This window comes from Cydia splendana, chromosome 9 (genome assembly GCF_910591565.1).
Source record: "Cydia splendana chromosome 9, ilCydSple1.2, whole genome shotgun sequence".
In the NCBI taxonomy this organism is placed as follows: domain Eukaryota; kingdom Metazoa; phylum Arthropoda; class Insecta; order Lepidoptera; family Tortricidae; genus Cydia; species Cydia splendana.
In genome coordinates this window covers 16,792,866-16,816,694 of record NC_085968.1, presented here as the reverse complement: position 1 = coordinate 16,816,694, position 23,829 = coordinate 16,792,866, and the positions used below count along the sequence as shown (strand labels likewise).

Below are 23,829 nucleotides of genomic sequence, written 5' to 3'. Positions count from 1 at the left end.
ATCCTCTTTTTGCAAAAGTTGGTTCAAGATAGAAAATGTGAGTCTCAATACCAATAGTTTGATTTCGATGTCCTGTTCTGACTATTTCTTCTTCTAAAATGGAACCTACGCTATACCAAAGTTGTGCTTTTAAGTCGGAATCACTGGATCGCAACTTTGCACATTTATCTTAAAAATTAAATTCAACATAGTGTCATTAACCTAGTTTCCGTCCATTCCAGGCAAACATATATTTCATTTTTAATTTGCTACTTGCGAAATATCATTTTTATGTAGATAGATATATTGTTTAGACGCTAAGGATTGCAATAAGTCCACAATTGTGCGGCAATGTACGTTTAATCTGAAAATTGCCATTACATAACTACCTACTTATATAAAAGTAAATGTATGAAAGCTCCTAACAAAGTGCATAGAAGTATGAATGCACGAAAGGTTTAATATATTAAATTGACATTCTATTTTTCAAGTATATTTATGTTCACTGGTTAAAAGCTTTTATTTAATTGGAGACTGAGCTAGATTCCCATCTTAAATATATATAAAAACAACGAGGGAACTTTTATATAACGTGGGTCTAAAGTAAAGGTTCACTTCCCCATTATTCGATCGTTTTAAGTTATATTAAATTACACCATTTATAAGGTGCAAGATACACATGCCCATATAAGATTAAATATGTACACTCATTCGATCAATAAATTGAATCTGGGCCACAATGGTAATAGTTACTAAATAAATTCTAACCGTTTATTCCCTATTGTCATAGGAAAAAAAGACAAAAAAATGCGTCTTATTAAAGGATATGCTTGGATAGACTATATTATGTGGCAAATTATGTCCACTGCGGCCCTGGGTTCCATTTATTTGACAGTGCATAGACTGCATTAGTGACTTTATTATTAAGTACCTATACATTACATTTATAATACTATGACCCGCTGCAAATCCTCTACTGACTTTATTTACTGACTCTACCTCAATTGTTTTGCAAAAACACCTTTGCTCCGTAGGAGATAAAGTTCACGTTGCAAGTTAGTATAATCGAAGAAACAGTCAAGATTGTGCAGCTTCTGAATCTTAAGGCTAAAACTTCTTCTAAGAATACTTGTACATGCCGGTCTCTTTCCGCATTCTCACTGAAAAATAAAAATAATATTATTAATATTGCACTGATAATTTATGTATGATGTTACAACTAATTAATTTTCTAGATCATGTAAAATTTACATTTACACTTAATGTAATTATTATATTATCTTACAGATCTCATTTTCGCAATTCTAATGTGTTGCAATTTTCGCAATGTTAAGACCTTTCATATGGTCAAAAATCTTGGGTTTAAATCTCGGTTGTGCGTACAGTCGCCATCAGATATATCGGAGCGGCCAAGGTGCTCACAAATATCGGAACACGCCTCTATTGTCAGGGCGTTAGAGCGCGTGTTCAGATATTGTGAACACCTTGGCCGCTCCTATATATCTGATGGCGACTGTACATACATAGAGCAGAAAAATCGTCTAATACGGTCAGAACCCTTATCATACACAGACAAGAAGTTAAACACAATAACTGTGTTTAAAAAAACCCTGGCTAAAAATACAATCAGCATCCTCTGGCTAATCTCCAAAACGTAATTCAAGACCAAAAAAAGTAAGAAAATGTTGCCACTTTTTACTAGCGCGTCTTGTATTAATGTAAAAATAAGTAAATAATAGTACATTTCGATGCTAGTGCGGAAGGTATGTCATTACTTCACGAGTACCGAGATATCTTGCCACGAGCCGCAGGCGAGTGGGAAGACTCGGGACGAGTGAAGAATGACATTTCCGCACGTGTATCGAACGACGTTTTTTAATACAGTTGCGAAAAAATAAGTAAAACATTGTTAATCGTACACTAAACAAAAGTGGTAACAGTGACAGCTCGCTTAGACGTCGTCTTTAAGTATATTATATCTATGGGCGTTTGGCAGCTATTCCGTTCCATTCAGACACCTTATTAAGAACGGAATTTTCAATATTCAATATTAAAAAATAAACGTGTTATAATGATGAAGAGGTAAGTATTAAAATATGAAATATGTATATTTTTCATATTCTTACATTAACAGTAGGTTTTTATGCTGATTACGACGTTTAAAGGAAACTAATATTAACACTCATCAATAAGTAGTCGTGAATTGGAACAAGTATAAATTTAAAAAAATTGGAAAAGTAAAAAGCACTAGTTCGACATAACCAACTTTCCGCACGCTAAACAGCTACGTAAAGTAGCACTTTGTGAGCAACTGTATTAAAAAAGTACTTTTATAAATCGTAGGAGTAAAATTACTAATAAATAAATTATCTTAGCGTGATTATTTATCAACAGGAATTTACTATTTTACTAACAAATGATTGCAGTGGCAACATTTTCTTACTTTTTTTGGTCTTGAATTACGTTTTGGAGTATAGTACCTAACACTTTTCTAAAAGCGTCACTAATGTATCGAAAATACTTCACAGGAAACCTTAACGCAATTAATTCGATTGATTCGTTGTGGACATTCACCGTTTGGACCAACAGACACACAAACTCTGTACCGTTATGGGTAAAATAATGTGGGATTTATAGTCATTATGCTATATTCTAATAGTTAAATAATACTGATGTTAGCGCATCGGTATTGCTATTTACGAACGTCATGTGCCAAATGTTACATAAGCTCACCATGTTTAATCCGAAGCGTACATCTCGTTTGTCCAAATCGGATGCAAGTATTTAGGCTTTCGAGGCAACCACACGTCCTTACATAGATCGTTACATTCGAGAACCTATAATTGACCTCGCTTTGGCTTTTCTTCAATCAGAAAAAATCAAGTTAAGATAAACTTATTTATGATCAAATTCAATTTCAAAAATCTAGTTTAAATTATGTTAAACCTACATAATATAACCTGCCTACGTAGGGCGGTAGGCTTAAGCATGATGTTAATGCAGCGGAGTTGTGCAACACTTACTTTCAACAAAACATATAGCCGCGAGAATGCACGCAGAGAATAGAATCGTCATCGATATGACGAGGACAGTGATCTGGTGCGAATGGCTGCAGCAGCAGGACTTTGGTTCCTTCGTAGTTCGGTTCTTCGTGAACCCATTCACGACGGTAAAATGGGTTGAGCTGGCTATAGAAGCCGTGTCCGCCTCTGGCGCTCGCTTCACGTCCTTCCAGTAATTACTTTGTAAGTCTGCATCTTTCGTTTCTTCGGGAATTGTGACCACGGCGGTCTCGTAGTTAGATATGCGGCTATTGCCCAATCTGGGGGGATGGGGCTGCTCCGTAGTTCTTCCGTGTATGCGCGCGAGGTGCGCAGCGCTTAACAGTAGCGAACCCGATGACACGCTCTGCAAAAATGCGGATCAAACATTAGCATAATTGACGGAATCTTAAGCATAAAAGAGTAGGTGGTCTTTAATGCGATTCCGATTACTACAGATTATTACCAACGCTTACTGCGCAAAAGCTAGTCGAACGTTAAGACGCACCTGCTGACACTGACAATGACTATGAAAAACATTTACACATCACAACTTAAACCTAGATCGATACGCGTTAATAATTAAGATTTTAGTAATTATTTGCTTTTTGAGAACGACTCGGCAGTGCGAGGTAATCTGGAATAAGACCCCAGGAAATGAACTTGATTCGCAGTAAAAGGTTTATATTCTTGCACATCAAACGCCTTAACGATGAGGCTAATCCATTCACTATTGCACGTAATAAAATTATATCAATTCTACGTCTGGTAAACTCAATGGTTCATTTTAAGTTCCGAATAAGGTCATTTTTACCGAGTATTCAGAATAAAGCGAAGTCAGATACTAATTGAGGTAATAAATAAAATCTTTAGACGTGTCGATCAATAGCTGTCAGCTCCAAAATTAAGGGATCCTATCAAGGTATGTCTCACATCACAAGAACATGACAGGTACCGGACACGGCTTTGGTAATTTGTAAATCGTATGTTGACCCCTTCCATTATTACCTAATTCTTGCAAAAAACGCTCTTTTTACTGGTTACCTTTATCTTGTAAATTGATCACAGGTGTGAAATAATTAGTCACGCGTGAATAGGAATCGCTTATCGAAGGTTCCGTACTGAAGTTATAGGTAAGTGTATATTATAAACTTTTTATAGTAAATTATATAATTGGACCGAAGACAGACAATATTGTAAGCTTCTTAATGGCTTTAGCCACCAAGGAACTCTAACAATCGCACCTACTCTTTTTTTACACTAGTCAAATTACTAATCTCGGTGCCGGTGACGTAGCGCACTGGGGGCGGAACTATAAAATCTAAACGGCTCGTATTTCGTAAAATGATGATAGCAATGACGTAGACTTACGTGGGTGCTGTGGTTGCTGGAAGAGCCTTGACTGGAGGCGGAGCCGCCGCGCGAGCGCGAGTCGCTGCCGCCGGACAGTGACGGCCGCGGGATGTGCCACTCGTGTGAACAGATCTGCAACAATGATTATTTGTAATTGAATTACTTGTGGCGGCGTGAACATGCTATTCTGTTGGATTTAGCGGATTTGGTTCTACCTATTATATCAACCTGGAGTCACAGTTAATGAAATATAAATATAGGTATTTGTACAATAAAATAAGGTGGTATACAAAATGACACTACTGTAGATAGGAAAGCTTTTAATAGCTATTTTATTGTCCTTTCCGAAAATTTGACAATCCTTTATTTATGTATGTATTTAAATTTAAACTTTATTGCGCATAACAAAAACAAGTGCAAATGGCAGACTTAATGCCTTAAGGCATTCTCTACCTACCAGTCAATCACTGGGCCAAAAAAGACGTTTGTTGTAGGTGCAGGTTTTAAAATCCTTTCCATACTAAAAGCAACAATCGCAAGCGTATGAAAAATATTTTCAATTTATTATTTTTATTATGTGAAACTATTAACCTTCCATCTTTAACTTTGTTAGATCACTTGACATTGCAATGATAATTATTATGTATGTAATTCAAATGAGCTAGAACTTCTGTAGAATATGCAAATATTGCGAGATGTCTGTTTCTATCTAGGTCAAAACCTAGTTCTTGACAAGTATACCTAAATAGACAACAACTGCCAGTCTTTGTCCGTGTTTTATATAATCATTGCTTATTACTTTAATAGAGCAATAGATAAAATAGCTAGCATTATCGAATGCTCAATTTGCTGATGGAAATAAAATCGATCGATTATTCATTATAGTTATGAACAAATTCTTCCAGTTCATTTATAATCGTTGTCGATGTTTTGTTACGTTTTTTTGTGAACGCGTGCAAAAAAGAGTAATTAATAAACTCAACTTACAAGTGCCATTAATGTTGTGGATCTCTTGTTTCATTATTCAATCGTCCTACTAATCGGCCATCTTTGCTGGCATCTTAATTTAGATTGTTATCTCCGTATAGATTTTACTTCGTCGTTAAAACGGATATGGAATTACTCAGTTACTAAATTGAATCACATGTCGACCCCCTCCTTGTGCTGAAATTAGGTTACTTCCGTAACTTCAAACACAATACAATATTATTATCTTGCCAAAAATATAACAACACGCTACTAAAAATGGACAAATATGAATATATACAGGATGATTCATGAGACGTGAGCAGGACTAATCCTGCACACTCAGTAACTGATAATCGATCACCGTCGTATTTAGGAGAAACAACAACACTTTTTCCTATTTTTTTACTTTTTGGTGAGGGCAAATTTAACTCTCAACAATCATGGTCACCCTACAGGACCTAATTAATAAACATAAAAATTCTTTAACCGTAATGGCATTTTGATTACGAAGAAAATAAACTGTCAAACTTGAGTAAGATACGAGATTTAAAAAGTAACCAGACCGTGATGACCGTAATGACATTCAATTTGACACAGAATATCGGTAGATTAGTATTCTAATTTTAGGGTGACCATGCATGTCGTAAAAAAATTAATAACTTTTTTTTCATCACGACTAGAAAATTAACGTTAACCTCACTAATACTGATACGAAACAGTTGCTTATAATTAACGATATGCGCAGTGTTAGTCCTGCTCACATCTCCTGAATCACCCTGTATATGATATAAATAGTCCCTCCACTAAAGGACATGATGTACAGTCGGCAATAAACAATTGAATTGCTGTATTATTCTATCTGTTCGCAATAAACTCGAAAACTACTAGATTTACTCTGATGCTTATATCACTGAATGTATTAACTATATGTCAAGTATAGTTTGATTTTATTTTTGCGTAAGGGTTGCTATTAACCTTATGAACGCCACAGACGGCAATTGACGTCAACGCAAAATCGTGACAACGACGCCAAAGACGGCATTTGACGTCGATCGTTTTTTGATGAAAATCTACTGAAAAACACCCCACTTTTAGGTTGGCATTATTTATTCAGAAAACTAAATTTTACCCCCGTGGCGTCAGTGGCACGGCAAAGGGATGCGCCGTTTTGCGTTCAAAAGGTTAAAATAAAAATAGAATTGAGGTTCCGACATAAGCGCTGTGGTTCGTCAAAGTAAACTAATGCATGCAACGCTTCTTCACGCTTGATTTATGAGCAAATGAAGAAATCTTTTGTGGCTAATGAACAAAACCGTTGCCATATAAACTGCACATTACCTGTGTTGTTGTGTAACTAAAATAAGCGTAGGTGTGCGTTACGTTACTAATACTTGTATGTTATCAATTCTTCCTTGTCTTTTTGCATTCTTGGCAACGACTTGTTCTAGTTTTGTTAGATTTTTTTAAATATGTTCTGTTTTAGGTAAGAATCGTGATGTATTTATTTCTGTATAGTACAAATAAGGAGACAGGAAATGTAGTGTCCTATGGCAGTGGTACTGATGAGATTTTTATTTTTTTTATTATAAACTGATCGGCGATTGGCTCTAGTCACACCTGATGGAAATTGAAGACAGAGCCTAAGATGGAGCTCACCGATTCAGTAATAGCCTATTCACTCTAGCTTTAAAGAGACCGAGGTCATATTTCTCAGGGAATACAGACTCACTGTACTTGACTCACTGTGTTCACTGAACTTAATGTAGTTTAAGCCTTGTTGAAACCAGTTGCTATTTTATTTACAAGTGAACTTGGATGTTCATATATTAACCCTTATCTATGTTGCTGGCGGTTCCATGTTCGGATCCCCTAATTTATGTGAAGAATTATTACTAAGTCATTTAGACTTGTTATGGGGCTTAGTAGAATAGTAGGGCAGGCTACGGTGTTAAAATAATTTTCCTTATCTTCTTCGGCGAAGTTACCTACAAATTCCTTTCAAGTAAATAGACACACATTACCCTTTGCTCATAGATTGTGGAAACTCGTCCACAATTAAGCAGAAGTGTCAGTACTTTTGTCTGTTAAGTTTCATCAATTACATTTTTGGGTCAAGTTTTGTTCAGAGTCCGATTGATTTTGTCAGATACGGTGTTCAAGGTTCGCGTTCTCTTTATTTGCGGTCTTGTTTTGGCCTCTGACGCAATAAATCTTAAGTTTTGCTTTCGGTCTTCACGGCCCTCTTTGTTGCTTTGATAATATGATGGATAGGCATTTTAGTTTTGCCTGTATCATAATGAATTTCTTTTATAGCCTCGACAAGGTCAAGGCGGAACATTTTTGGATAATGAGATTACATTGTAAACATGAACTTTGGCGAGGGTTAAGTTAACTTTGATTACGACGTGATAAAAGGAGCACGCTCAACCTAATTAAGCCAACAATTTGTATCTACTGCTCATCTTTAGTATAGCTTGACCTCGCTGCTCGTAGTAACTGTACCTTCGTTATTGGAGATTACAATTATTGGATTGCCTGAGACGATCTTCTAGGTAAGTGCTACGAATAAGAGCCCCAATACAGTCGACGTCTCGTCAGACCCTTTGTGGGCTGTTGCAATCCCTTCAGTTACTTTAACTTTAACCAAGTTATAGCTAATAGGTACTAATAGGACCAGGTTTTCACGGTGGTACTAGTTATCCACTTATTTCTTACATCCTTCTCATTTATATTGTGTGTGTAAAGTATGGAGAAGAGAATCATTGAGTATCTGCGACCAATCAAACAGAATGTATAATGTTAATCTTCATCTGTTTCTATTATTTGAAAGGTGGTTCGTTAAGATTCTTATCGCCATTAATTCATTCGATTACACAGCGTAACTTAATATTTATTCATGCAAAAGATCATGTAAGAAAGTAATTTTGAAATGTATCCTTAGTAAATATCAGTGGGACGTTATAACCGTCTCCATGTATAGTGGGGTGGTTGCAAAATGTTTCGCCAAATGCACACAACCGGTTCCAGCTCGGTATTCTTGCTTACCGAGTATTGCGCCTCAGACGTCCAGTATTGTTTTGATTTCTGAGTATGCGCATTCATCACGGGTCATGAGGTCACACTTATGTGGTTGGTCTTGTAGCATTAATGATAACAAAGGTTACGCTATGCGACACGGCGCTATTGAAAACATTGTGGCACGCTCCAACGCTTTCGCTCTCAATATGACTTAGTGTAATCAACAAGGTTGTTGATCGGGCAATGATTATCATGTTCGTACATTGGATAATTGTATGAATTAGAACATCAGGTAATTTATTTTATCATAGGTTCTTGGTTGCATCCTCAGATAATACAGAATCCGTATGCGCTTTATGCCATTATCTCCTCCGCTTTGATCTTCAGCATCCCTTTTTGTGAAATCTTTATTGAGGCGAAGGCTGAATGAGACTGTTTGGCATGGATGGCATGAGATATATCTACTAACCAATAGGTAATGTCTGACCGAAATTGTATTATTTACCGGAACTGAAACCGAATTAAAATTCTCTTATTAGTGGAACTAGACGAAAACGATCCTAAAGTTTGACGAAGGTTTGGCAGTTTTTTGACCGAAACCGATTGGCTGAAACATGATTTTTATGTCGAAACCTGCTGAAACCGAAACCTAAACTTCGGTCGGACACCTGTAACCAATCATCATATCTCGTTAGCACATTTAGCTCCCGCTGTTGCAAATAGTTTAACGTTTTTCGTAAACGACGAAGTAGCCTACCCTGAAATGTCATTTTGACACAGCATTTCAATGCTTAAACATGACAGGAGTAAAATCTTCGTCGAATGTGCTAATTGTTCCAACGATACGCATACTCTGTCCAAATCAGACCATAGAACACAGAACAGGTGGGAACTCGGCCGTTCCAACCTTTGTCATGCGATGTAGAAACGCTGTACTTTGTTATTGGCAAAGCATTAGCCAATGTTGTCTTGTCTCACTATACAACATTTAGAGTCATGACAGATTTCTACCATTTATTTGACGTTTAAATATTGTCACAATGTTCGAAATTAAATATTTTGTAGGTTTTCCATTCTGTTAGTTTTTGCATTGCTGATTCGTATTTGCATTATGTTTCAAAACCGTCTGCCATTTTTAATTCCTGGTTTCTAATTGCAAACGACACGTTTTTTAAAAAATTTAATGTCATTTTAAAATATGCAAAACGTTAAGGGGCCCACTGATTAACAGTCCGCCGGACAGTATCGGCCTGTCAGTTAGAACAAAATTTTGACAGTTCCGAACAACTGACAGGCCGATACCGTCCGGCGGACTGTTAATCAGTGGGCCCCTTTAGTGACATGCCTCTTTGCTACAATAAATATTTATGGACTTGGGTTCAGTTTATCGTTGATTTGAAAGTGTACAGCACACCAATAGTTTTTGGCAATCATCGGTTATTCATGGCTTTATTGATGTTTTCCCTAATTTGGGATATCCCAATCCAACTAAGTCAGTCTCATAATGAACATAGATAAACAACCATTGGTCACTTAATTTGAATATAATGCATTGAATTAATTATGCAAGGATATCGCACAGTCGGATATCTACACGTGCCAGTCCCAGTCACGGATGTGTGCACATGAATCAGGTTATAATTGCTATCGGCACGTGGTTTGTGCACGTTTGTGGACCCCTGCACTTGGCTGTTTGTCCGATATTGCGTTGGTTACATGATATTGTTAATACACGTTAGCACTCTTCAATAAAAGACTATTTTATTCTTAAATCTCTTTCTGAATATTTTATATGCAATCGTTTTTACCCACCTAAATGAGTAAATACGGGTATTTATCGGGTGCTTTGAGTAAATACCGAGTAAATACTCAGTATTTACTCACCCCTACCCATCTCTATGTGGGACACGTGAGACGCAAGGTTTATTTGCACTATTTATTCCGTTTGCGGGTTAACTTTGTTTTATTTTAATGGTTGTTTTATTTAATTGCAAATCTTCCGTTCCTGGTGCACGCGTTGTGGGGAAACTTTATTTCGACTCTACTCTTCCTAAAATTTAAAAAAACTGGATTAAGTACGTAATATTTATGTGTGACGTTCCACGGGAAAAGGTACCTTATGAGGGTTTCTAGTTTCGGAGATATGAAATGTTTTGTAAAGAGGTGAAAAAATGCTCAATTTTTTTTTATTGTGTGATCTGAAACCTTAATGCGTAACGTTTGTTTACCTGTTTTTATTTTTGTTATAAGTTAGTTATAAGCCTAGTAATGTCGTCTCAGAGTTTAGTAGAAAAGGTACCTTATGGAAAAAAGACTGAAAATTCCCAAAAAAACTAGTCAATACGGGAAAAGAAGTTTGGTAGAGAACTGTATTAGCATTCTGCCAAACTAATTTGATAATTTCAGTTCTGGTTGGGGCGCCTCGCAAATATTATAACCGTACATAGACCGACATCACAAATCCAAGTAGCCTGCTATTATACCAAAGTTACTCTCGTCAAGTCTTTCTTAACTAGAATAATCTTCATTTGGTTTGGTCGCATGCAGTAAATCAGCCATTGGTTTGCTGAAAAATGCCAATACCCGACGCATTACCTTATGGAATATCTGAGGTCATTGAACCTCAATGCCGCTTATCTTCAATAGCAACCGAAATATATTATTTATAAGAAATAGACGATTTATACCATCTTAACCCCAAAATATTATTAGTTTATCCTAACTGTTCCATCATCATCATGCCTCATCATGTAACTTAATCACAAGGTACCTTTTCATTACATACAAATTATTGGTCTTTTTTAAGATTATTATGACGAAGAACTAATTAAATTTGGGGCAGTTTAATGTAAATTAATATTTTCTATTCATAAAAGATAAACTGTAATATGATTGATATTTTGTAGTGATGTATTATTAGATTTATTTCCATAAGGTACCTTTTCGTAAATGTATGGAGCAAATACTGTTGCATAAGGGGTTAAATATAGTATTTAGTTGGGGTTTTAGGATTTATTTCATTTGAATGACAGAATTTCTTTCATATGTGCTCAGAAAAATTGATTGTGTGTCACATTAAAAGTAAAAATATTCAATTTTGTGATTTTATATGAAAAAGTCAGAAAATACATTTTCACCTCTAAATCGGTATTGTTTTTTGCTTAAACTGTCTGTCAGTGTCGTTTTCTAATAGATAGAATTTAAATCTTGAGAGCTCATTGCAATCAATCGTGAAAATGAAATAAAACTTTATTTTCAAGAGATTGGCTAGTATACACATAAATCAGTCGATATCAAAAGTTTCTATTTGCATTACAGAACAAGTCGCAATATTTTTTTAATCTCACATATATAAGGTATTATTATTTGTAGTCAACTATGTAACTTACTTCAGGAACATAGTTTTTTAGGCGGCTAAACTTAAAACTTCTCTATCGTAAAGTTGCTAATTTCACAACATTATTTTCAAAAAATCATATCTCTGTAACTACGCAACCTAGAAGGTTGATCTTTTGTGTTATCGATAGCTTATTTATTGTAGATTACTGGGGTATGCATAACTCCATACCCGCCATAAGGTACCTTTGACCGTGGGACGTCACATGTTTTCAGTTAATATAATTTTATTTAGATCTATGTTAATAATTTAATGTTAATAATTTTATTTAGATTTATACAATACGATTTTAGTTTTCATTTAAGTATCAAATCTTTTTCTACAAATATAAATCAATTTAAATACTGCTGCTCTAGCAGTTTTTTCACATCCGTAAAACGTGGTCGTCAGACCCAGACCCTCATACGCGGCGAGAAATATAAATTGAATTCATGGTTGTATGGTGGTAGAGTTAGACTAGACCAAGATAAGTCTGCAACGATTTTGATAGCACACGCAGTGCAAGTGTAATTTGAAACGTCAAACTTCTATGAAATTATGACGTACATTCTAACTCTAGTAGAGGTGTCCATTCCAGTTATTCCCACAGCCTTTTTTTATAGCTTTGATTCTTGCTTACGGATGCGTTTGACGTCACAAATCTATCTTCAATTATATGTTCTGACATTACATGTCGTGTTGGATACAGGAAGTGACGTGCGAATGGTTGAAGGTGAACGTTGCAGTAGACAATTGAATGACTATGATTGTGTGCCGTCAATGGGAGATAACATGCGTATTTTTTAGAGCTTCTGCCTACGTACCTTAACGGTTCAGTTAACACAATAACAGGTGGACAGATGTTGTGAAACACAAGCGGTACTGCTTCTGCCTAGTCACAGTACATGTTTCGTCACCAGTACATCGATATCAGTACTTGGAACAGTTGGACCTGGCTCTGCTTTCAGACAAACCAAATCACAAATGTGTGACCCTGTTTATCTCTAAATTAGTGATTTATAACTCTCTAAACCAGGAGTTCCCTAGTGCAATGGAACGCGTGCCTCTAGTGGGATGGCAAAACAGCGCATGGCGCAGATATATTAAGTATAAAGAAAATTCATGCACTGTTGGGTATTCACCACTGCAGAATTTAAAGAGAGACACATTTTAGTCACTCAGAGGATTCGAAGCATTATAATTATAAGCTGAAAATTCTTGCACAAGATACATCGCTCAGAAATAGATGTCCCTAACAAAAAAAAACAATCCAATCTCGATGGGAAGTTCCCATTAGGAACTAAAGAGTGATCCCAGATTGTATGACAATATATGTACCTCTAGAGGACGCATTACGCACAAACATTTTTGTTAAGTAGGTATGCAATACCCAGAAGATGAGCATACCACAGGCTGATGATAATTTAAAAAAGCAATATTCATACTAGTGTGACAAATAGGTAAACATAATTCGCAAATACTCGTGACTTCGAAATTTTGTGTCGCAATAAGTTGCAAAGCATGCTGTACTTTACACAAACTAATAACAGTCTAATAAGACATAAGTCCTCACGAATCAACTAAATCTTCAATGATAATCTCATCTTTGTAGTGATTTCCCACAATAGACGGGGATCCCCACAGTGAAGATACTGATGTTGCGTAGACTGTTAAACTGTCTAGTTATGCAACAGCGGTAATCTTCACATATCAACAGTCAATGCATGCGCTCGTGTCCATAACGGTTTATTGTAATCATGCCCGGAACTCATTTACAGTGTGTTCGCTTTTCCCAAATCTGACGACCAGGCCCTGGGCGTGTCATTGCAGCTGCTGACATGGTCGTATGTTACAACGAACCAGTTTATGTGTTTTTTGGTTAAACTTCATTGTAACGGTTTTTGGGGTCAGGATACACTGGCTTTCTAAAAAACTACTAACTCTTGCTATTGCAACCCAGAATACTCCCAGATAGATAATCTCCAGAATGGCACTGAATGAAAACGAATGTTACGCGTTTTTGTCCACGCTAACGTGAGAAATGTCGTTGGATTGTTGCAGCATTTGGGACCTGTGATTGTAAGTTGCGTTGTCTTAAAACAAATCTCTGTCTCACATCACGTAATAACTATATTCACGGAGTTTCAGTAGTGTTACTGAATCAGTGTGAGGAGAGGTTTAAGGTTTAGGAAACGGATAAAATGTAGGAAAAGGTTTTAAACTTACTAAAGATCCGGTTAAAAAGAGGAGAGGAATTACGGCATGTCGCTAAACTTGCTTACCAACACCCTACATGATGATATTGCGTGAAGGAGGAATAGTGATTGACCTAGAGGAATTTAACACGCGTCTATTTGTATATTTTTGCAATGCAATTGCAGAAATAATCACAACTCCTATTATATATGATGTAACTCAAGATGACACGCCATGTCATCTGTAGTTCTTCCGCATGTAATTATAAACTTACTAAAACAAACGAACAGTTCGTGTTCATGTTCTCTTTGTAAAGAGTCTCAAGTCTATTAAGAGTAACTGATGCAACACATCTATTTAAACGATTACTTACATAAAATATTCAGTTACTCGTGATTAAATAAATTGCTTTTATTCATAAAGGAATTGAATGGCTCAAATCTTCTTAGTCTTCGCAACAACTTTCATAATCCCAAACAATGGTTGCTATATTTACTATGATAATCAGTTAACGCCTAACCAAACCATTCTGCTCAAGTGAAAGCGTACCTACTTCCTTTCCTTGCATCTCACTTCTTGGAACAGTTGGAACACTTTCGAAGATGCAAATGTCACAATGGATAACGGACGGACCGTGGTGATTTTGATTCACACATAAAGAATTCTTGCAAACCATTCCATTTATTCGCTTTCATTTCGCAGAGATAATAATAATGACTGCCGATCTGCATACAACGTCAGGTTCAGGTTTAGCGTTATTTTGGTAGATGTCACCGGCATGCTGTTTTGTATGATGCCACCCTCCTATGGTGTCCTCTTAATACCATAGATATTTACTCATTAGCGATAAGACTGCCTGTTGTTACCTCTGTCTTCATATATTATGTGTGTCTCTCAGTAAATGTTTTTTGAGGTTGTGCAATAAAGAGGATTTGTATTTGTATCTATAGTATATTTTACAGGGTTAAAATAAGAGGCATTAACCAAAATCAAAGCGCGACAAAGTGATACTGCATCAATGGGAAACGCAACTTTTTATTGAGACCACCAGTCTCTACTATTTATTAGTCTCTGGTTTTCGAAATCTGCCTGTCCGAAGATTTCAGATAACGGCTGTCATGTCTCGTATTTGGTTCTCATTAAAAATGTACATGCCAGAATAACTATGTATCTCATCAGTCAACTGCATTTGTTTATTAAGAGTTGTTGTCCGTTAGCAGCAGGTATGACGAGACGAAACGTGCGTTTGAACGTCCAATTATCATATTTTATACGCGATTGCAGGCCTTGTATTCTAATCACAAGTACAGCTGTGGCAAGCGCTTACGCCTGCCAAACCATAATAACTATGAGCTCTCGAACAGAAACGACTATGCGAAAATGGATTACACTTATACTGGTTCACTTGAGGCAAACTCTTGCCAGCAATAGGAACGCAGCACAGATGCCGCATGCCTCATTGTTCACGCTGGTCACACTGGCTTGATGCTCATGGGCGTCCTTGAACTCAATTGGTTGTATTTATGAAGCTAACGGGAACCGTGTCAATGCAAAGCCGTGGTAGCTGACCGTGTGTTCCCATTGCTTGCGCGAGCGAGGCCGTGTCGAGTTCTCGCTGAAACCAGTAATATTAGACCTCCAGATTAGTCCAGATTCTCGAGAACCGGAACATCTGTCGTCGGTCGATTAAAATGTCACCAGCTCGGCTACCGATTGAGAATGACTCGCTAATATCAATAATATACCGATGTTTATAATTTTAATGACTGATTCAAACTGCTGCGATTAATCTATCTCGTCGTCCCAGCGTAGCGTAGTCGTGCTGTGTAAAGGCAATTTGTTCAAATAACATGTGAAGAGTAGCAATTATACAACACTATTGAGCGAGTGATGACCCATATGCTGGACCATTTGATAATAATAAATACATTCCGGAACCTTATGTAGAGTTTTTAATTAATGGTTTAGAGGTATCATCTCTATACATCGTGCTGCATTCTTTAAAGTGATTAACCTCTATTTATCTCATACTTATAGTGGATGATATTGTTGAAAAAGTGGCCATGAAATGGGCTACATAGCCGGATTCTTCGTTCGCTCACGCCATCATGATATCATCATCATTTGCTGACGTCTACAATTTGCTGTTATATTACGTTTAATCGACATGCCGGACTTAATATTTCGTTTTATTAGATTTTTTTTGATGATAGTAATTGTTTTACTTTTTGCTTCTATGTGGTCATCGACGAATTCCTTTTAATTTTTACACGTGGAGCTAATAGTACATGTAGGTCTTTGTGTTTTATCTTTACAACGAAAATAATAGTCATCGTTATGTCCAGTCTGTTTCTTGTAAAGCGTTACCTTGACGGGTTTGAGTCTTTGTGAGATAGTTCACAAGTGTCTTCGCTTCCTGACTAAGTGACTATCATGTTAACTCAACAACAAATAGGTACTCGTCTCCAGCGTTAAATGCGATTAAGGTCACTTCTTTATCATACCTTGTCCAAATATATTTCGATCGCGGAATCGCTGGTAAATTTACATAGTGTTTTCTATGTAGACGATTTTAAGATTTTAACAGTCAAACGTTTCGAATAACCTTAAAAATAATGTTGCCAAAAACACCGTCGAGCACCACTTCAACTATTTGCATTGATATCAATGTAAGAAAATGTTTTGTCCTTGTTGGGACTGTTGGGAGTGTAAGACCGGTTGGCTTAAAATGACTTTCGCGTGATTCTAACACCATTCGTTTCAAGCATGCCGTAGAGGTGTAGGACAAATTACGAAATAGAATGACCACTTTAAATTGTTTAAGATTATGTTTGACAAACAACAATCCACAGATTCTTGGTTATTACCAAATCAAGCACAATCAGTTTGATGAAAGACGCGTTAATATACAGTACATACATACTTGAAATATTTTCGAAAGAGGTAAAACAACGGCCTTCAGTTGCGTTGTTGCGAACATCGATCGTTCAGTGGCGCGAAAAATTGTTGTCAACCAAATATTTCGTAATCGAAAACCTGTTGCATATCGTCACAGTCACATGCGTTTTAAGTATGTATCTTAAAAAGTTAAAAATATCCGGCACGGCCTTGCCTGTGAAACCATTATTTGAATTGGCTGTAAATTTTGAAATAACTCGGTAAAATGTTTATTTCCCCGATTACCATAACAGTTTGCTAAACGCCGAATTTATACGCCGTATTTTGATTTCGATTAAGCATGTAATAATCGGCCAAGGCCTGTTCAGAAGGCGACACTCTTCACTAAAATAGAATATTTGAATTGTTTCTACAGGTATATGAAAAATGCATTCATTAATACTCGTATTCTGCATAAAAACGTTATAAAATACTCTCGATCATTCTGTCGGATCATTAATTTGCATTAAAATTTGTATATTTATATTCCAACAATAATATTGATCACAGTGTGGCGACATTCCGCTCTCAGGGTCTCGGTCATTCAGAGTTCGTTACTGGTTTTTACGTTTCTTTGTCGCGTGTAAATGATACCAATTACATCATGCGTTACTTTTGTGTATCAGATCCGTTTGTCGACGGGAATCCCTTTACAAACAACTTGGATCCGCATCGACTATTGTCTGCTAATAAATCAAACTTTACTGAATAGGTACTTGTCTCTTGTCTCGTATCTCGTACCTATATCAACCAGCCTGCCGACGAGCCAAAATTATGCTTGAACATTAATGCATTTAAATTAAGACTCACTATTCTTCCATTCGGGTCTATTAATTACAATTTCCGGCTACTGCTCAATCCATCTCCATCTGCACCAGAGCGTTGCATTTCGAAATTTCATAGTTCACTGCTGAGTGACGTTGAACAGTCCGTCAATTGTGGTTAGTGCCTGCCTCTTCTCGAAAAATCATATTGCAGGATCTACTTAAGTATCTTTGTCCTAATGCCCCGGTCTCCAGCCCAATCTTCCTTCAGCTTAGCGGTCTTGACACGCCACATCCTAGGTTTACTTATTTTCGAGTGTTCATTCGACCTCGACCTTGCAACCTCACCCATTCGTAATGAATTACGAAACTAATGAATATAAAATTTATTTTAAGGAAATTTCCTTAATACCTAAACATTCACTATGTAGATTTATTCTAAGTTTTCCTTTGCTACCAGCAGTAGATACGTGTCATGTAAACAAATTCGCGGGGCTACAGGTTGAGGAAAAAGTTCGTTTACCTTGCTACTGTCTACCCGACACGCTGGTCTGTTCGTTCATTTATCAATTCGTGGCAAGATAAAATGTACGGCCTTGACACGTTTATAAAAATAATCGCTTCGAGATAAAAATATATCTTACTTCAATTATGAAATTGCATTGAACACATGTATTAATTTTCTTTGTGTATTATCATTGGAAACGTGTCAACTAATTATTTAGATTGAAATAAAACCATTGGTTCGATAGATCTAAATAGTACATACTTACCTTAATATTTGGTGTACAAACAGCAAACTCCTAACTGTACATCGGTGAAACTTAATACAAACGGCATAAGGTCCACCGATGTACAGTTAACAGTGTGGGCGATGGAACCTAAGTATATTAGAATAGAATCAAGATTATCACGGCAGACTATCATATAATTTTCCTCATTCCTTTTTTATTAACTCTGTAAATCGATTATTTCAGAAGAAATATCAGTATGTATTGACAGAAATCTGTGAATCATGCGACCACATTAGGATATAGTCGCCGACGTTTAGAACTTTGGTTTCACGGAAATTATCGGCTCCTTGACATTGAAACTTTTTGTGCCGTAGTCAAACTGCCGGGAATCTCATCTTGTTATGTCATTCTGAATGTTCGGCTGTGTAACATACAATGTTTATAATGTTATTTATGTTAATTGTCATAATAGTCGTGCCTTCCTTAAATGCTCACCATAACAATACAATACAAGCTTTTATTTAACTTGCAATGTACCTATGTATGTAAATATGTAACTATGTTTGTACGGGTCAAATCTTGCAAGCTAAATTTGACCCACTTTCCGAATTCCAATGAAGCTGAAAATTTTCATAGGTACATATGTAAGTCGGATGACAATGCAATATGTATGGTACCATCGAGCTGATCTGATGATGCAGACAGGAGGTGGCCATAAATTCTCTGTGATAAAACAACGCAACCTAATTGTGTTTGGGATTTTTTTATGGTCTCGATGAGTATTAGTTGACTGTGTAAATAAAAGTACAGTCAACGATAAAAGCTTGTACCAAAAATGGAATTTTTGCCAAAAACTTATTGTAAAGGCTTTTAGAAAAGCGTTTGAAGTGGATTCAGTTTTTAATAGATTTCAAAGAAGGGACCTTCTATAAAAAAATACTTGCTCATAAGTAGGCAAATGAAAGACGTTAATATCGTCTTATATGCTTAGGTATAGTTTCAGTTTTTTACTGAGGATATTCAGGTAAATTTCATATGCTTACGATCAAATTCCTAATAAGGTCGCAGCACAAGTGTCGCGCTTTCTTGCAATGCAAGTGCCGACTGACCTACTCAATAATAGCCCATGGCATTATGGCCCAATGACGTATTGAGTCATGTGTTGTGTGACGCTCGTGACGTAATAATAGCCCTGTGACGATGCGCGAGGGCTTGCAGCGTTGCACTAAGTAAGTACCTACAGAAAATGTATGATGCGAAATTGTGATTAGCAAAAATATCAAACAGTTATGGTGACTTATTACAGGGCTCTTTCAGGTTGCAACTCGTAGGGAACGCACTGAAATCAGGATTTCTTTAGGTACCTGAAGTTTAGCCTCTCCTCTGGCTAGGAAATACTTACAATAGCTTATAATTGAGCACCGCGTCGTTGCTTCTGAGTTAGTACGTGATAAGTTGCACGAATAAGATTAGGGCTTTTGCGAAATCGTTGCTTACATTGTTACCGTATAGCAGTTTATTATACAATAAAAAATTGATATTTGATGTATTGGATTCTACGCTACGATAGTAACGATCGATACCTTTGTAAGTACAGTCGCCATCAGATATATCGGAGCGGCCAAGGTGCTCACAAATATCGGAACACGCCTCTATTGTCAGGGCGTTAGAGCGCGTGTTCAGATATTGTGAACACCTTGGCCGCTCCGATATATCTGATGGCGACTGTACTACTACTGTTTGCCCTTCAGACTAATATACTCGTTTAGTTTACAAATTATTATGTTACAGCAAACGTTACTAATAAGATAAGTATGGAGATATTGACATCGATTCATGAAACCTAGCGCCGAATGCCTATTAAACCATAAAACACTAACTGATATGAACTGACCTGTATAAATTATATGAATGAACTTTATCTATTACAATCTCTAGGAATGCTACTAGATCAGCTGTTGGGTATGACTCGGCGGCCGACGCGGCACAGGCGCCGTCTGCATGCGTTATCAATTCAACTGTCAAAATAAACTTACTATCATTAATTCGCGCGTAATCCAACGCGTAGTGAATGATTATGTGTCAAATGTTAGAGTTCACGCGAGGTACCTATGCGTCTAAAGGTTCATTTTATTTGGTATTTTTATACAAAGTAAAAATTTACGATGACATATATCATCACTTGCACTTTTGGTAGGTAACGTTATCTAGGTAAAATATTGACGTATAAAATACAGATATGCAATATCCGCCATCTTCTAGGATGAAAAGTTTTGCTGTACAGTATGAAGTTTCTGCCGTTATTGATCGATTTATGTCAAAAGCGGTTTTTCAACAGATTCCCACAAAGGTATTCAATTCTAAAATTGAATCTCGGTGATATAGATTTTTGCGAGCGTAACGTAATGGAGGTAATTGTGTTTATTTAAGTAACAATCTCCATTGTTTTGCTCTTTTTGAATCAATAGTCTATCTGACATACATATTCACACATTTTCGCATTTTATACGTCTTCCTACCGGCCTGCATTACTACCTATTCGGTCATAGTTTTTTTAGTAGCATGCACCGCCCCGACTGGATGCGCGCAAGTCCGGGTTTTGTGAAATGTGAAGGCCGCGCCTGCGCCGAGGGCAGCTTCACTCAGTCCCTGTGCCATTTAGCTCGGGCCTAATGGCCGATTGCCCAGGCGCAGCCTCGCCTACTTTCAAAAGCGATCTTTTCATAAACCACTTTGTTAACCATTTGTGTTTACTTTTCTTCCGCTATTTGGCAAGGACTGTCTGATGTTTGTTATTCATTAAATTCAAATTAACCCACGATGGAATCTTTAACATTTGCGAATCACCTACAATTGATATTTTTAAAAGTTGTATTCGTAAATTTATAAACATTCTATTACTCAATAGAGTACGTATTTAATTAGCAAAAACAATTCTCCATTACTGGCGCGCTGTCAAATGTTCATACCGCCAAAACTTACATATTATAAACTTATATATCATTGACCTCAAAACATTGTCGGTCTTTATGAATTCGCTGATTGGTTCCATGTGACCAAAATTGCATAAGTATTGTAATTACCCTGTTATAAATGCATTACATTCGAAGCAACCCTTTATCGTAAATTGCTGATGCACTTAAACATCGGATTGATTGACAGATGTGCAATGCCTCTTATTATTGAAAACAGCAAATTGCTCACGACATGAACATACAAGTCTTTGTCTTCATCATTGTAGTTTCAACAATTAAATATCACTGCTTCTGATTATCCTAATCAAATATTTGCCTTCAAATAGACTCCTTTTCACACCAATGTTGTTTTTGTATCTCAGCGGCATCGGCAAATATGTGATTAATCTACAACCCAATTACGGTTCGTCTGTTCGCTATTCTAAGATATACGCGGATCTAATCCAGTTTGGCGGCGCCAAAATTTATAATATTTGTTATGTTTTCGGTTGGAGTCGCCCTGAATGTTTGTGATACGGCATTCCGGCATACCATTAACATTTCTCGCGGATGTAGATTCATACTGATTTTGGGTTTTTCTAAAATCATAATATATGCATAGGTAGTATAGTTAATTTACTCTTTATAACGGCTAAAGTTTACTCACTAATAACATGTATGGTGATACTCATCCCAGTCACATTTAGCCATTGCCTATTGTTTACATACTAATGATTACTAATCTGACAATTTTAATTTAGGTAGTCACCAACAAGACTCGCAAGATATTTATTTAAAAAGTTACAAATTTCCAAGTGTTACATAAGTAAACGAACATAAACATATTTTATTTACAAATCGTTAGGTGACAACCAAAACTCACCCATTACAAAAACAAATAACAATAAAATCTACCTCGTTTTATTTATGCCTCTGAACTTGTAGCGGTAATTTGTTTTGGTTGTCACTTGGCGAAATACTTTATGACTCGAAACCAAGTTCTTATTTTATTACATGTGTTTAACTGTCACTTAATGTAGGTTACCATGGCGACACACTTGTGACTGCCCCTCTGGTGTCATCGCACCGTGTCCAGCTAATTGCAGGGTTCATTGCGTTAATTAACACTACTGCAACCGCATCTCACTTACCGAGCTTTTGGTATCCATTGCTGAGCACTTCCACGCTAATATTGTTTGGACTGCAACTGCACTGTTATGTCACTACACACACTCACTCCACATGTCGGGGTGACTTGCCTCTCTCGCCCTCTCCGTTTGCAGGCGCGACACGCCTGTTCCAAGCGGCAAAGCGACTAGAGTCTGACTGAGAGTGTTGCAACCATCGCCAAGGTTTATATATGAGGTTGCACAGCGTACTTCTCTCAATATTTTTTGCTGTTTTTATGATATATCTGAAATTATTACAATGTAATTATTTAATAAGACGATATTTTGAAAATAATTCACGCATAAGTTCTCACTTTATTTATTTCTTTATCAGTGCAATGGTTCATTCTTGCGATTTCGAAACCGGCGTCTTGAACACTTGGCTTGGAAGTATTGTAGTTGAATTTTCTGGTAGAGTCTGGCTAGCCAAATTTTGTTGACAGATATTTCCTTGTTGCATCACCAATTGTCTATGCTTTTAAAAAAAGTTAAAAGTCTGTTGTCAATTTATGTCATTCATTCAAATTGTTCGCGATTTATAAGGCGTTTATTTTAAATAATACTTAAATAATATTAATAATGACTATACCGAGTGACGTCCGCAACCTATTATTTAAGCTCGTAAATAATTACGACAATGTGCGAAGTCGACGTGAAGCGTTTTATAACGAAAAACTGCAATGTTTACAAGTCGGAAACAATTCGCGTAGGTTGGTGCTCTATTAATATTTTGATACTTTAAGTACTAGTTCTAAATTTCTAACATTTCCCTATAACTTTGATTAAGTATGTGAATTTAGTAATACCTGAATCTCATAAACAGGACAAGTGTGTAAAAGAAACGGATAAACTAGACGTTCTGGAAAATATTCAGATTCAGATATCATCATATCAATAAAATCAAAACATTGGAACGTAATCATATGTGTTTGTCGTTGACTATACTTTACATAGTGGTAGAAATTAATGTGAGCTGACTTTGAGTGCAGTCAACGTATATTTAACTTATTTCCTTATTAGGTACCTTACGTGTGCACAGAATATAAAAAATATTTTCTAGTATCAAAACTATAATTCCTACTACACACAGTGAGACCAGCCCAAGATTTTTTGAATTTCCCGCCAAAACTTTGGGTAATATTTCAGTAGCCAGACTCTACTTATCGTTAATGCATTTAATGGTTTGACACAATTATAATTTATCTGCATGTTCTTACGAAAATACTTAATAATATTTCTAAATTATCCATTATTGAAAATGTCAAGGAATCGTTTGACAATATAACACAATAACGTAGTAAAACGGTCTTAACCTACGATTCTCAAAGTTATTTTTATA

At 36.4% G+C, this 23,829-nt stretch overlaps 2 protein-coding genes and 1 long non-coding RNA gene across 3 annotated transcripts in view; 1 reads left to right on the top strand and 2 right to left on the bottom strand.

The window, feature by feature from the left end:
- Positions 1–23,829, bottom strand: part of LOC134793767 (uncharacterized) — a 324,508-nt gene that overhangs the window by 49,543 nt on the left and 251,136 nt on the right. The window lies entirely within an intron of this gene.
- Positions 1–23,829, top strand: part of LOC134793748 (nuclear migration protein nudC-like) — a 48,646-nt gene that overhangs the window by 6,532 nt on the left and 18,285 nt on the right. The gene's annotated exons all lie outside the window — the stretch shown is intronic.
- On the bottom strand, positions 812–22,664 carry LOC134793755 (uncharacterized). The gene is made up of 4 exons (XM_063765426.1): positions 22,473–22,664; positions 4,392–4,505; positions 3,003–3,387; positions 812–1,139 (listed from the first exon to the last, which is right to left on the bottom strand). Exons 1-4 carry the CDS (start codon positions 22,488–22,490, stop codon positions 1,099–1,101), a joined length of 558 nt encoding a protein of 185 aa, XP_063621496.1. The 5' UTR covers positions 22,491–22,664; the 3' UTR covers positions 812–1,098.